The sequence below is a fragment of the Sphaeramia orbicularis genome, chromosome 19 (assembly GCF_902148855.1).
Source record: "Sphaeramia orbicularis chromosome 19, fSphaOr1.1, whole genome shotgun sequence".
Classification (NCBI taxonomy): domain Eukaryota; kingdom Metazoa; phylum Chordata; class Actinopteri; order Kurtiformes; family Apogonidae; genus Sphaeramia; species Sphaeramia orbicularis.
The window spans coordinates 7180347-7196881 of record NC_043975.1 but is presented as its reverse complement, the minus strand read 5'-3'; the positions used below and the strand labels follow the sequence as shown (position 1 = coordinate 7196881).

The following is a 16535-nucleotide window of genomic DNA, read 5'->3' as shown; positions in this document are numbered from 1 at the left end:
ATTTTCTCAGAGCCTTGTCTACCAAATAAAAGAGGTGGGAGCAGCTCTGCACAGAACCCAAGCCCTACAGCTGCCTCCACTATCAGGCTTGGCCGCCGTGCCAGCAGCAAATACACCCCTAAAATGTGTCTCAGGAGGGCGTATTTATGAGGTGTAAAACAAATTTCTTGACGTGCCCGATAAGAAAAGATAAAGGTCTGGACTGGAAAGGCAACGGCGGAGTCCAAAAACACACTGAGGTTAGATGCCAGGAGGTAGGGGAGCAGAAAGACCCTGAAATACTGCAGCTAACAGAGGTGGAGATCCACAGAAGGTGATGGTAAAAGGGTTGTTGGGACTTTTTGAAAGGGCTTGGGAACAAGTACATAGCATATATAGTCACGGAAAAAATTATTAGACCATCAACAGTCATCAAAAACAATGATGATGCAATCCAGTCCTAACTCCTGTGTGTATCATGTGACTAAAACACACAGAAAAGAAAACATGGAATGTCTAAAAGCACTGTTTTTGTCAGTACAATGCCAGAGATACTGATTATGATTAATGATAACACGGTTACAAAAAAAGGTTTTTTGCAAGTTGTCTAGGTTTTTTCCACTGAATTAGGACCATTTTGCACCGCTAAATCCAAAAATGACATCTGTTTTTCTCAATCAGGTCAGGTTTTTTTTTTGCTAATTTGATTTTGAAAAATTTGATCTTCTCACAAAATTTATTACATTTTTGTGACTTTATCAGTTGATTTTTTTATATAGTTCTCACCCAAAATAGGTTTTAAGAGAAAAAAATAATTTTCTAACTGGATGTATTTATTACACTGGTCAACAGCAAATTTATTGGTCAAGTTTTTTGAGCAGATTTAGGATAATTTCGGTGTGCTGAATCCAAAATCACATGAATTTTGCTCAATCAGGTCAACTTTCTGAACTATGCTACATATTGGCTTTTGAACATTTTTGCTTACATTTATGGGCATTTTCACATCATATGATACAAAATTCTTTCATATTTCTTGCAATAAACGAGTTCTGAAGATTTTACTTTTGCCAATTTATGATTAATGTTTTTTTTTTAATATTACAGGTGAATGAAATGGCTTCGACTAGAAGATCTTGCAAAAAAAAACCCTGACGTATTCTGCTACATCTGCGGTGAATACATAATATATAACACTGGGTTACAAAAAAAACGTTTTTTGCAAGTTGTCTAGGTTTTTTCAACTGAATTCGGACCATTTTGCACCGCTAAATCCAAAAATGACATCTGTTTTTCTCAATCAGGTCAGGTTTTTTTTTTGGCTAATTTGATTTTGAAAAATTTGATCTTCTCACAAAATTGATGACATTTTTGTGACTTTATCAGTTGATTTTTTATATAGTTCTCACCCAAAATAGGTTTTAAGAGAAAAAAAATAATTTTCTAACAGGATGTATTTATTAAGTGTTACAAACTGTAGCAGAATACGTCAGGCTTATTTTTGCAAGATCTTCAAGTCGAAGCCATTTCATTCACCTGTAATATTAAAAAAAACAATCATAAATTGCCAAAAGTAAAATCTTCAGAACTCGTTTATTGCAAGAAATATGAAAGAATTTTGTGTCATATGATGTGAAAATGCCCATAAATGTAAGCAAAAATGTTCAAAAGCCAATATGTAGCATAGTTCAGAAAGTTGACCTGATTGAGCAAAATTCATGTGATTTTTGGATTCAGCACACCAAAATTATCCTAAATCTGCTCAAAAAACTTAAACAATAAATTTGTTGTTGACCAGTGTTATTGATTATTATGATTGAGAAAACCCTCCTCGGGCTCTGTGTGCTTGGCTCCGCCCCCCATAGCCATATTAATTTAAATGAATTAACCCATCAAGACCCAGTGCTATTTTTATGGCAGTTCCAAGAGAATAAGAACAGTTTTAAAACAAACATGGCGCACACAAACATTTGTGAACACACCAGGAAACTGTATCATTTTTAATTTAGAACAGGATAGAGGGGTAAGGAGCATTCAAGATTCAAAACAACAGATATTTACGTTCATCACCATGTTTATGGAATGACTCTCGTGACATCTTGTGAGAATAAATAAACAAATCTTTGCATTTGTGATTTAATGGAAAAAGCGACATTACGCACTTCTGTTTTTGTAACATTTAGTAAATATCGATAAAGTTTTGCGCATATTTCCAATGGAAATGCAACTATTGAAATGCCACAAACGTCAAAATTCTGCATCCCAGGAGGAGGAGCAGCGGGAAAAACATATTTACTTCCATAAACATGCGGTCATGTGTCAAAACAATGGTTATGCAGTCCAGTGCTAACTCCTGTGTGTATCATGTGACTAAAACAGACAGAAAAGAAAACATGGAATGTCTAAAAGCACTGTTTTTGTCAGTACAATGACATAGATATTGATTATATGTACTGAAGTGATTTTGGTTATGATCGAGAAAACCCTCCTCGGGCTCTGTGTGCTTGGCTCCGCCCCCCATTGCCATGTTAATCCCCTTTAGCCCTATCGTTATTTCCTAAAAAATTATATTAATATTCATCTAATGTTAATAAAAGTACATCAAAAGTGTATTTTAGTGCAAACTTTAATGTTCAAACATGATTTTTAATCTTTGTGGGGTGAAATATACACTATTAAAAAATCACCGACACGAACAATTAATTTATGCATATCATCGTCAATCCAGCCGAAAAAAAAAACAGGCGAGGATAAAAAATTCTAATTTCTCTTTTACTTTGTTACAGTTTACTCAGGCAGAGTAATAGATTCAAAATTTTAGACAATGGGAATAGATTCTGTGAGGTCTCTAAATGTCCATAGACACCAAGAACATCCATATGAACCTTATTATTGTGACGTAATTCTTCATTTACTTCAGGTATGTCTTTTTAGGCGTTTCTCCGCTGAAAATATGGTCAGGGTTAAACAGGTTAAATGAATTAACCCATAAAGACCCAGTGCTATTTTTATGGCAGTTCCAAAATATTTTTTTTTCTCTATATTTAACTTTTCTTAAGAGATTTATCATTTATTATGACATTATCCTCTGTATTTTGTGTTTTTTTTCAGTGAACATCAGGTATTTTCCTATATTTAATTCACTAATCATGTGGATGTTCATTAAAGTGCAGATTAAAATCGACGGTTATATCAAAAACAGAGAAAACTGAAGGTTATTAACGTGAATGATAATCGTTGCTTAATTCAAGAAATCTTGTCACGTGAAATTATCTTGCTGAATGGACAGATATTTCACTTATTTTGAGTACATTTTTCCTCATATTTAGTGTAATTATCTTGCTTTTAGGCAGCCCTTTTTCACAGTGCATAAAAACATGACAAACTGCCTTTTATATGAATTATTTACATGCATTGATAGAATTAGCGGATTAACAGGGATTAAACATTTTGTATCAGAAGATGCATTTGGTCATAGATGGATGTTTGGGTCTTTATGGGTTTAAAAAGTAACAAGTAATGAGAAGCTTGCGTACGAGGGCTGTTCAATAAGTTCATGGCCTCACCCAGAAATACTGGTTGTTGTAATACAGGATGTTACATTCTTTCGTGATGGGATAGTGATGCTTGAACATCGATGGACCAAGTGCATTGCTGTAAATGGAGATTATGTTGAAAAATAAAATATAAATTATCAGTCTGTGTTGTTCTGTTCTGGGTGAGGCCATGAACTTACTGAACAGCCCTCGTAGGCTATGCAGTTGACTGTTTATGAAACCGATCAATAATTAGTCAGAAAATACTGATGGATGTACTGCTTTGGCTAAATAAAACAATCCATTAGATTCTACACATGAAAAATGGGACTAATAAACTAGAGAATGCTGTGTTGTATCAGAAACTAACGAATCAAACTATCAGTAAACCCCAAACTCCAGAGCCAGGGCTGTAAAACTGTAAAAAAAAAAAAAAAAAAAAAAAAAAACTGGGGCTTCTTATATGAATGTCATTACAGGGATAGATTAAACCCATCAGGGGTGAAAAAGATGTCAACGGTATGTGCTGCGCCATGAAGAAACGGTTCAAGATCTCAGCTTTAAAACGCAGATTTATGGTGCATTTTTGCCCCAGGATAAGGGGAAAACCCAATGTAATTTTACTGCTCCGAAAGTAATGTAAAGTAATTTATTTGACTCAGACATTTGACTTTGAACCCCACGTCTCTGAACATATGTCTGGATTTCACAGTGTTTAATTAAAGACATGTAGCCTAGGCTGTACAGTATATTCACACTTATTTCAAGTCTAAGTCTGACTAATGATGTTCATGCATTATTTCTAGCTCATTTCACGTTATATCTGACAATATTATTGGAATTTTACTTTCAGTTGTCAATTAATTAACATCAGGAGAAAGCTCAGATCGTAGGTAACACGTTATATTTCCTATTTTTCTCAGCTGCAGAAGGTTTCAGGCTTTAATTGGAGGAAGGTTTGCATTAAAACTCAGGCTTTTGTTAATAATTTTCTCTTTTGAACAAGTACAAATGGTCATATTTAGTGCAAATGCTTGTTTTGATCTGTTCGCGTTTGCAATGTTACAAGTGCTATTACGTGTTTTCCTCCAAATGCGACACTTATTTTACGTTACAAAATAAAAGTCGTCTAGATGATGTGTATTCAATGCATAACAGAGCTTTTATTGTGTAAACATCCTCCAGTTGTAAGTGGTTTTGCTCAAAAGGGTAAGACACACACCTGCAGTGACCGAGATTAGACGATAAATTCGGTTGAGTGATCATAGAAATGCTAAAAACAGCTGGATTAAACAGTTGAATGTTTTCAATTAAAGCTGTAGATGTGAACATTATACTTACCTGGAGACACAGTGTATACACCTGTAAAGTCTGAACCATTAAATAATTGACAGAAAATTCCAGTTTTTTGAAACTGGAGCCTTTATTGGTCCTTCTGAACCAAAACATTTCTTTCCAAATATCAATTTTCATGTATGAGTTTCGATTTTGTATCATATTTGATACATCGGGTCTCAAAGCTCAAATATGATTATTTTTGGACAAACAAAAACATAATATTACACAAACATGTCTAACAAATTGGTAATTCCTTTTCAAAATGGTCCCAGTTCTTCCTCCATTCTCATTAATGACAGTCTTGTAGTGTCACTGGAAAGGCCTCTGGTGAATGAATTCCTCCCCCTGGTGGATTATCTGTGTATTACATGTATCTAATTGTATACGTCAGGTTTTTCAAGAAAAAAAATATCACACTGACCATGTAGAGGGCTTCAAAACTCATGTATCAAATATGATACGTTTGGCGTTATAGGGATAACAGGTGCCAGAAGTTTATACATATTTTTATTTATGTATTTTTGTATGTATGTATGTATATATTTATTTATTTATTTAACAACTTTATTTATAATTTTTTCCATATCAACAACATTGACATCATTAAAGCATTTCTTACAAAAGTTATGAACTTGCCCCCCCCCCCCCCCCAACCCACCCCAATACTTTTTTTTTTTTTTTTTAACCCAGTCTTGGCTGTTATTACTGATCTGACTAGTCATTAGTGCTTTGTTTTTATTGAAGCTAATGTAGTATTTTTTTATCTTAACAAGGATAATTTTGCCAAAAGGCGAGAAGTTTGCATCCCTAAATATTAAGATTCCCTAACTTTGACAAAATTATTGATGATATTACTTAACTGAGTGACTTTTTTAGGCTCATGCCATGTTATCTTCTGCAGATAATCCACTGATTATAGATACATACCTCAGACATTCACTTTACATTATCTGCTCACATTTCTGTATAAAAGTTCTGTTGAAACACACATGTACCTGATGAGCTGGGCGTTGTCATGAGGCTTCTGAGGCAGCAGCTTGACTTTCCTCCAGTCCAGGAACTCATGCAGAGTGGTGAAGGGGTCCTGAGTGACCGGACATTTGTCCATGTCACTCCACACCTCCAGACCCACCAGAGCAACACGGATGTTCAGAGCCCTGTAGAACTGTGGGAAGACAGGAGGAGGAGGAGGAGGAGGAGGGAGGAGGAAGAGGAGGAGGAGGGGGAGGAGGAGAAGGAGAAGGAGGAGGAGGAGGGGAGGAGGAGGAGGAGGGGGAGGGAGGAGGAAGAGGAGGAGGAGGAGGAGGGGGAGGAGGAAGAGGAGGAGGAGGAGGAGGAGGAGGAGGAGGAAGAGGAGGAGGAGGGGGAGGAGGAGGAGGAGGAGAAGGAGGAGGAGGAGGGGGAGGAGGAGGAGAAGGAGGAGGAGGAGGGGGAGGAGGACGAGAAGGAGAAGGAGGAGGAGGAAGAGGGGGAGGAGGAGAAGGAGGAGGAGGAGGAGGAGAGGGAGGAGGAGGAGGAAGAGGAGGAGGAGGGGGAGGAGGGGGAGGAGGAGGAGAAGGAGGAGGAGGAAGAGGGGGAGGAGGAGGAGGAGGAGGAGGAGGAGGAGAGGGAGGAGGAGGAGGAAGAGGAGGAGGGGGAGGAGGAGGAGAAGGAGGAGGAGGAAGAGGGGGAGGAGGAGAAGGAGGAGGAGAGGGAGGAGGAGGAGGAGGAGAAGGAGGAGGAGGAGGAGAGGGAGGAGGAGGAGGAAGAGGGAGGAGGAGGGGGAGGAGGAGGAGAAGGAGGAGGAGGAAGAGGGGGAGGAGGAGAAGGAGGAGGAGGAGGAGGAAGAGGAGGAGGAGGGGGAGGAGGAGGAGAAGGAGGAGGAGGAAGAGGGGGGAGGAGGAGAAGGAGGAGGAGGAGGGGGAGGAGGAGGAGGAAGGAGGGGAGGGGGAGGAGGAGGAGAGGAGGAGGAGGAGGGAGGCGGAGAGGAGAGGAGGAGGAGGAAGAGGAGGAGGAGGGGGAGGAGCGGGAGGAGGAGGAGAAGGAGGAGGAGGAAGAGGGGGAGGAGGAGAAGACAGGAGGAGGAGGAGGAGAGGGAGGAGGAGGAGGAGGAGGGTGAGGAGGAGGGAGAAGGAGGAGGAGGAAGAGGGGGAGGAGGAGAAGGAGAAGGAGGAGGAGGAGGAGGAGGAGGAGAGGGAGGAGGAGGAAGAGGGGGAGGAGGAGAAGACAGGAGGAGGAGGAGGAGAGGGAGGAGGAGGAGGAGGAGGGTGAGGAGGAGGAGAAGGAGGAGGAGGAAGAGGGGGAGGAGGAGAAGGAGAAGGAGGAGGAGGAGGAGGAGGAGGAGAGGAGGAGGAGGAGGAGGAAGAGGAGGAGGAGGGGGAGAGGAGAGGAGGGGGAGAGGAGAGGAGGAGGAGGGGAGGGGGAGGGGGAGGGGGAGGAGGAGGAGGAAGAGGAGGAAGAGGGGGAGGAAGAGGAAGAGAAGGAGGAGAAGGAGGAGGAGAAGGAGGAGGAAGAGGAGGGGGAGGAGGAGGAGGAAGAAGAGGAGGAGGAGGAGGAGGGGGAGGAGGACGGAGAGGAAGAGGAGGAGGAGGGGGAAGAGCAGGAAGAGGAGGGAGAGGAAGAGGAGGAGGGGGAGGAGGGGGAGGAAGATGACAAGGTGAAGGAAGAGCAGAAAGATGAGGAGGAGGAGGAAGAGAAGGAGGAGGAAGAGGATAAAGAGGAAGAAGAGGAAGAAGAGGGGGAGGAAGAGGAGGAGGAGGAGAAGGAGGAAGAAGAGGAGGAGAAGGAAGAAGAGAGGGCAGAGGAGGAGGAAGAGGATGAAGAGGATGAAGAGGACGAAGAGGAGGAGGAGCAACAGGAGGAGGAGGAAGAAGAGTAGGAGTTAGTGTAACCCTGTCAGTGCTGCTGCTCCTCCCATTCCAAACCCTAAACCCTTCAACTAAACTGACAGACTTTAAATAAACACATGAACTCCACCTCTGACTGTTTCATCTCCATAAATACTTCTGCTTTTGCGTCTTTTATTAAAAGATATTATTAGACATTATTATTCATTACAGCAGACACCTCCACAGGTCCTGGGTGCAGTTATGGAATTGATCATGCGTTCCTAATCCAATCAGCCTCTGTTCGCAGGTCGGCTGCTTTTCAACAGGCTCATGTGACCTCTAATAAATCACATTGTTCCACCACATTCCCTGCGCTCATTCCATTGTTACCTTGTCCACATAATTGGCGATCTCTGCCAGCCGCTGCTTGACCTTCTCCATGTCCTTGCCTTGTTTCTGGAACTGAACGACACAAGCCGATTAAAAAGGCAGAAAAAAGAAAGCGCTCAAATCCTGCTTTTTTCTTCCACGGTGTCAGCTGTAGACACATGTTCACAGGCTGTCACAGTTTGTGTTGGCCCTCGTGTTCAGTTAGCTTCAAAGCGCTGCTCCGTGGAGCTTTTAAAGGCTGCACAGATAACCTCAAACACCTTCTTCTATCTTTCTTCTATCCTGCCTTTCTTCTGCTTCTGCGGCTCCTCGCTAAAGCAGGTGACATTGACCTACGTATGCACTGAGGCTCTTCATACATCTGAAGAGTGAGATTGGAGATAAAGCAGAGGGCGCAGAAAAAAGAACACTCATTTGGAAGTCAAGTGGTCCAGTGTTGTGTTCAAAGGCATGAAGGTGGAGATGGAATGGACACCACCCAAATGACAGGCTGCACTTATTACCTGCCTCCGCCAAGGAACGGCGGAATTAAATTTTGGTGGTGAAGATTTCAATCTCAGACCCTTTCTATAGACCAGGGGTGTCAAACATGCAGCCCGGGGACCAAATGCGGCCCGCCAAAGGGTCCAGTTCGGCCCCCGGGTTGTTTTTGCCAAGGGCAAAAATTCCACAGTCTTGAATTGAATTAAGTAAAAAAAAAAAAAGCTTGAATTAAGGAAAAAATCTTGAATTAAGCCCAAATAAAAAATTTAAAAAAATCTTCAATTAAGTAAAAAAAAAAATCTTCAATTAAGCCAAAAAAAATCTCAAATTTAGCAAAAAATCTTGAATTAAGTAAATAAAAAATCTTGAGTTAAGCTAAAAAAAAAAAAAAAAACACAACCTTGAATTAAGTAAAAAAAATCTTGAATTAAGCCAAAAAAAATCTTCAATTAAGTAAAAAAATTCTTGAATTAAGCCAAAAAAAATCTTCAATTAAGTAAAAAAAAAAATCTTCAATTACGCCAAAAAAAATCTCAAATTTAGCAAAAAATCTTGAATTAGGCCAAAAAAACATCTTCAATTAAGTAAAAAAAAAAATCTTGAGTTAAGCTAAAAAAAAAAAACAACCTTCAATTAAGTTAAAAAAATATCTTGAATTAAGCCAAAAAAATCTTCAATTAAGTAAAAAAAATCTTGAATTAGGCCAAAAACAATCTTCACTTAAGTAAAAAAAAATCTTCAATTAAGCCAAAAAAAAAAAAAAATTCTATTAAGTAAAAAAAAATCTTCACTCAAGCCAAAAAAAATCTCAAATTTATCAAAAAAATCTTGAAATAAGCAAAAAAAAAAAAAATCTTCAATTAAGTGAATGAACCAAGTTACTTTAAAGTAACTTGGACAATGTAATATCATGAACTTATATGACTTTAAAACTACTTGGTTATTGTGTGAATTTCAAGTAATTTGGTCACTATGGTAACATGAATGTATATGACTTTAAAATAATTTGGTTACTATATGAATTTAACTTGCTTTAATTTAAAGTAACTTGATCACTATATTAACCCTCCGGTATCTGGGTGTGCTTTTTACGCACACTTTGCACTTCATGTTAAAAAATTTCATATTATTTTTCACAATTTAAATAAGGTTAGAATTCATAAGTTGTTCATTTTTTCATGATCTTTAAAATTCTGGCCACCAACTGAAATGTGCACATTGTAAACAAAAGAAAATTACAAGACTAGCATCTGTCTCCCAAGTGTGCCTAAAACGCACTATTTCTTCCATTTGATATGTATGATTAGGGCTGACCTGGATTCACTAAAATAAAATCAAATTACAGCAGAAAAATAAATCAATATATAATATTTAATAGTTTGATTTATAGGTGTGCATTTTACGCACACTTGGTGACAGATGCTAGTATTTTTGAACATTTGACCTAGCGCCAAAAATAATAATGCAAATTAACCAGTGTTGGAGTTAATCATTGACATATGCCAGGATGCAAAAATCAAATAATATATGATCCACTTTTTATGTAGTATACTGAAAAAAAATATTTTGTGTGTTTTTTGCATCCAAAAAATGGTTTGTTTCCATTACAAACACAGAATTTAAAGGGTTAAAAAATGTGACAATTATTGAGTATTTGGTATTTTTATTTACGGCTCAAGTTGATGAAACAGAAAAATGTGTAAAAGAATTAAAAACAAACTGTATGAAAACTTTTTTGACATTATTCCACATGTGTGCCAAAAACGCACACTTGGTGCTTAGTAAGGGCCTTACTGGACGGGATACCAGAGGGTTAATGAATTTGCATGAATTCAGGTAAATTTGATGATTGCATTTGTTTGTATTTGCATAAAATTTAAAGTGGCTGGATCACTGTATTTGTGTTAATTAAAAAAATGTGATTGTTGAATTTATATTATCTATTGTATATTTAAAAACGTTTACATTTTGTTTTGATTGTATGAGATGTCGTGCATTACCTGTCATGTGACACTTGTAATTAGGGATGCTCCGATACCGATACGAGTATCGGCATCGGCTCCGATACTCAGTGTGTGTCGTTGTACTCCTACTCGTAAAAGTAATCCGATACAAATGCACCGATACCACTTACGGCCGTGTGACATTCCCAGTTCAGTGCAGCAGGTACGCGGCGGTGGAATAATGTGTGTGGAGTGTGAAGAGTGTGGAGATTTAACGAAATAAATGACGGTGATAAAAGTAACACTGACTGTAAGTAACGTTACAGACACAGACAGATACGGACGCAGCGTTCTGTCCGTCCTCTGCGTACATTCCATCCGTTTTCCAGGTGCTGGCGGATGCGTAAACAGAATGAGAATATCAGCGGGAGTACGAAGCGGTGCGGACCGCCGCCAGCGGAAGTAAAAACCAAACTTATCACTCATTCCTCTTTCCTCTTCCTGCTGAAGCTAAACTTTTAAACCTTACCAGAGAAAACGCTGCAATATTAGTATCACATTAGTGTTGCCTCTGTCGTCTCTATGTTTGTTATTGCTTACTTTCTTCTTCTCAAAAAACTTTACTCTTCTTTGTGGTATTTGTCCAGTATGGTTAATTCAGAGCGGCGCCCCCCGGTGGATTAATTGAGAAACGCTCATTCCAACACGTTAAATGTCAGTAGCAGCACTTTGTTCCAGTCAGACTAATGACAACGACAATAAAGTACATTTACAAAAGGAACTAAGTACTGGAACGGGATTATTAAGTACTCGTATCGGTACTCGGTATCGGCAAGTACTCAAATGTAAGTACTCGTACTTGTACTCGGTCTGGAAAAAAGTGGTATCGGTGCATCCCTACTTGTAATTAAGTGCTCTATATAAACAGCTGTGTGATATTATCTGCCCTCAGTCTGATGAAGGTCGTCCCGAAACGTGAGTCGTGGTAAAGAAATTCTTTGGGAGCTCACAGGTTGTGCTGACCTTACTTCATTTTTTCAAAAACAGTCACTTGCCCATTAAAGGGTTGAAATGCCATGTGTTTACCTCTCTGTTGTCAGCCACGATGATCAGCTCCACGTACTTGGTTGTCGTCTGGACGTGGCGTTTATGCTGAAAGAGCAAGAAAAGGAAACAGAGTGGATGGACTGTAGTTTTGGAAATACTCAAGATGACATTCAGAGAGATCAGACAAACTGTTCTATAGATATAAAGACAGTAGAGCAGGGGGGTCAAACATGCGGCCTGTGGGGGTCCAGTCCGGCCCATGAGATAAAATCATAAAATACACTTACACTGACACCCAACTACCCCCCCCCCCCCCCCCATTCTGTACATATATATTCTGTATATAATGTAATCCTCCCATTTGCACTACTGCACATAATAAACATTCAAGTAGATGTATACTACACAGCATTCATACCACACTTCCTCTACACCAGGCGTGTCCAAAGTCCAGCCCGGGGGCCAATCACGGCCCGCAGTCAGATTTTATACGGCCCACAGCTTCGGTTTTAGAATGTATTATTTATGGCCCGCTTGGACTGTTGAACAGAGTACAGTCTACTCTCATTATACCGCCAACTTCCGTTCACGGCCAAATTGGCGGTATAGCGAAAATGGCGTTACAACGGGTTGCGTCCATAACGTGCATGTCTTTACTATATGATGTCTGTGCTGCCTCCGTTAACCCGTTCTAATTGCGTTTCTAAATAAATCTTGATTCTGTTATGTTGTAAGGGATCATTTAAAGTGGGGAAACATTTTAAGCATTATTATACCGTGTCGGGAAATGACACCCCATCATCTTGAGGCTTTGGCTTAATCCCACGTCCTCTTCCCGACATCCTGACCTACTGAGTGTTCTGCGATAAATGAACGGTGGCCGTTCCGTAGACCTACTTGTAGCTGGTCGCGATCAGCGTCTGGCGCGTTTGTTTCAGTGCATTGTTAAAATGTATGTGTACTCAATGGCAATCACGCTGGCGGTATAACAGTCAGGAAATCAATGGTATAAGTGTTGTTTGTGCATGGAACTGGGCTGGCGGATGGCGATAGGCGGAAATGGCGGTAGCTAATGGAATAATGCATTGGGGATTTTTGTGCAATGGTTTTGGTCGGTGGTGAGCGAAAATGGCGGTATAACGGCGGGCGGTTTAACGAGAGTAGACTGTACATGAATCATAAAAGGTTCAAAATGCAGTTCCTCCTTTCACCTCATGGTGGCAGCACCACTCTAACTCTATCTGGCTCTGCGACTTTGCCGTGAACCCTTTTCGCTAATTTCTAACCATGGCACCTGTAAATAAAAAAACGAAAGTCGACAGTGAGGGCCGCCGCTTCCAGAAGAGATGGGAATTACAATTTTTTTTCACTGAAAAGGCGATTGTGTTTGCCTAATTTGTCAAGAGACTGTTGCCTTGTTTTAGGAATTCAATGTAAAGAGACACGAGCAGACAAAACATGCTAACGCATACGACAAGCTAGCAGGGAGTGAACGCTCTGAAAAAGTGAAGCAAATTCCAGCTGCTTTAAACTCAGCAGTGACTCTTCATGTGAACCTGTGAGTTCAATGAATTCACCACCAGGGCAGGCGACCAAGTTGCCAGGTTAGTTGCCTATAATTGCTGGTGTTATGTACTTGTAGATGTGACACAAATATTACTTTCTGAATGATTTTGTGAAAGACAAGAGTAAGAGTCATATGTTTACATCTTAAACGTTAACAGACTTTACATTACTGAGTAATATATGAGTAATGATTACTCATATAAGTCATGTTTAAAATAAATGTGGGGTTAAGATTTTTATCAACTTGGAAGTTTAAGATACTCCACACAGTTTGTTCTATGTTATCTGACTCCAGATGTGAAAGGAAGGCAGAATTTTGTTTTTTTTTTTTTTTTTAAAAATTTGTTCACACCTAAGTGGCTCAGATTTGGTTATATTGCCATTTAAAAAAATGATATTGTGACAATGAAAATAACATTGTTGTAGAACAGCGCATTTATATGTAATTTTTACTGTTTAAAAAATGTCTGAAGGGACCACTGGCCCCTGGCAATGTCCACATTATCAGATCTGGCCCTCTTTAGAAAAAGTTTGGACACCCCTGCTCTACACACTGTATGATATTTATAATACGCGATTATATGCTATTTTAACTTATAATATATAATATTTAATCACTGCTAAAGCACTTCTGGCTGCTTTGTACTTGTGACATGTGCAATGACAACAAGATGTTAACCATCAGCGGTGTCAAAACCATTTTAATTCAGATTCCACATTCAGACAAATAGGATCGCAAGTAAAATAAAAGCATAATAACCTTATTTTTTCGTTTTAGTGTGAAAAAGTAAAATTACATGATCAAAATATTTACATTTACAGACTATCTTTTCCCAAAAAATGAGAATAACATCCATGTACAACCTGAAATTAAAGAAAAAATAAGTGTAATTTTAATCATATTCTGCCTGTTATTAAATGTTTTGTGTCTTTGTAGATCCACCGTGATCTGTAAGATGTAATGTACATGTGTTTAAATGATAAAACTGTTTGCATTTGCATAATTTGCACCTTTAGTTTCGCTTAAAAAAATTGCACTTTTACTTATTTATGCTAAAACAAACACAAATATTTGAATATACTTTTTCTGTCTAACACCACAGCTCTCTAATAACTTGATATGTTTTGTACTTTTAACACTTACTGATTTTTATTTTATTTAACCTTTATTTAACCAGGAAGTCCCTTGATATGAAATCTCTTTTTTGAGGGAGAACTGTAATTAATGTAAAATATGAAGTTACTGAAGCAGAATCTGGGCTTCAGCTACCTTTATTAGGTTTTACCAGTACTAACTAGGTGTACCTAATAAAGTGGCCAGTGAGAGTAAATTTACATTTTCTCTATGATTTTACTTTGTTTTCATCACTTTTCTAAAAACATAATAAATGTGGAGTAGGGGATGGGAACTGATGAGATTTTAATGAAAGTAGAACCACTGCGGTCTACTTACCGGTCTGAATCCCCTATCGATTCATTCCTGGCCCTGTTTTTGTAGTGAAATGAAATGAAGCTCTTTTCCCCCATGACTGCATCTCATTTCTAAAGGTACAGACCTGTGTCATTATTTGATGTCATTATTTAACAGAGAAGAACTGTTGGACAAAGCATGTTTTAATGAATCCTAGATTGAGTTCCCAGCTCTAGTTGGAGTGTGATTGATTTTTTTTTTTTTTTTTAATATATATATATATATATATATATAAAGCCTTGTTGTAGCTGCTGTTTGTCAGTTATACAATTTAAGTTAATTTAATAATTTGAGTCAAATATAAAATTAATTCATGCGATAGTATACATTTTTTTGTTAATAAATAAATATAAATAGTAATATGAAACCTAGTACATTGGTCTGAAATAGTGTTTCTCAGCAGTTGGCATTTTGACTTGTTACCACAGACTTTTCCTTCTTATTCTTATAATGAGGTATGTTTTATGTTTACATTTTAACCCAAAAAGACGAAAACAGCCACTGGTGACCCAAACCATGTATTGATCTAAATGTTGTTCAATTAATCCTATCAATACATGTAAATAATTGGGTTTTTTAAAATTATTTTTAATAAAATTTTTTGTCTTCTCATGGTCATCAGATATGACCCATTTGGACGTTCAGAGGCTCTGTAGATACCATGGAAACACCGTCATCTTCTACAACACTGATTCACCAGTAAAAGCCATGAAGTTAGATCAATGACAGTGAATGGAGACGCTTGTTTTCACATTCAGTTATTGATATATTTGCTGAAAAAGTTTTTTCAATTTTGATCTGAATTTTAATAAACATCTACATGATCAGTGAATTAAATACAGGAAAATACCGCATAAACACTTTTTAAAAAATGCTAAATACATTGGATAACATAATAATAAATGGTGATAAATCGCTTGAGAAAGGGTAAATAGACAGAAAATTAATTTGGGAACTGACACCAAAGTAGCATTTTTTGACAGTTCCCAAATGATTTTTCTCTCTATTTAACCTTTCGGAAGTTATTTATCACTATTTACTGTCATATTATCATCTGTGTTTTACTTTATTTTTTAAAATTTTTTATGTATTTTCCTATATTTAATTCACTGATCATGTAGATGTTCATAAAAGCTCAGATTAAAATTGAAGGTTATTATATCATAAACAGAGAAAACTGAAGAAAAAGTGACTTTTTAAGCAAAATCTCTCATTAACTGAACATAAACCAAGCGTCTCCATCCACTGTCATTGATCCAACTCCGTGGCTTTTACTGGTGAATCAATGTTGTAGAACATGACGGTGTTTCCATGGTAACTACGGAGCCTCTGAACGTCCAAATGGGTCATATCTGATGACCATGAAAAGATGAAGAACTGCATTTTACACCAATTATTTACATGTATTGACAGGATTAATGGATCAACAGGTATTAAACAGTTTACATTAGTAGGTGGATAAATGGTTTCATCCACCTAAAATAATCGATATCATTTTAAGTATGCACATTATTTAGAATATTTTAACCTCTTAATCATGCCATCAGACAGTTCTTTATAACAGAATTGACACCATTATTTCACTGTCTTTGAAGCCATCGGACTCCTTTGACAAAAACAGTAATTTTACTTCACAGAAAACAGGACTTGTTGAACTACTGCAGCCTCGATTTATTAGATTGTAAGTTTGGATTTGAGAAAATGTTGTAGAAGATGACGGTGTTTCCACGGTAACTACAGAGCCTCTGAACATCCAAATGGGTCATAACTGATGACCATGAAAAGATGACAAACTGTATTTTACACCAATTATTTACATGTATTGATAAAATTAATGGATCAACAGGTATTAAACAATTTAGATCAGTAGATGGTTTTGGTCAATGGTGGATATTTGGGTTTTTATGGGTTAAGAAAACTTGATAAGTGCGATTTTCTTCCTGCTCTGGCAGATCATTTTAGTTGAAATAAGACA

General features: G+C 38.2%; 1 protein-coding gene across 1 annotated transcript in view; it reads right to left on the bottom strand.

The window, feature by feature from the left end:
* Positions 1–16535, bottom strand: part of adam12a (ADAM metallopeptidase domain 12a) — a 505639-nt gene that overhangs the window by 158879 nt on the left and 330225 nt on the right. Inside the window, exons 7-9 of the mRNA XM_030122462.1 lie at positions 11563–11628; positions 8051–8122; positions 5849–6018 (exon numbers count right to left, since the gene is read on the bottom strand). Of these exons, the coding sequence (XP_029978322.1) occupies positions 5849–6018; positions 8051–8122; positions 11563–11628 (308 nt within the window). The remainder of the gene's footprint in view (positions 1–5848; positions 6019–8050; positions 8123–11562; positions 11629–16535) is intronic.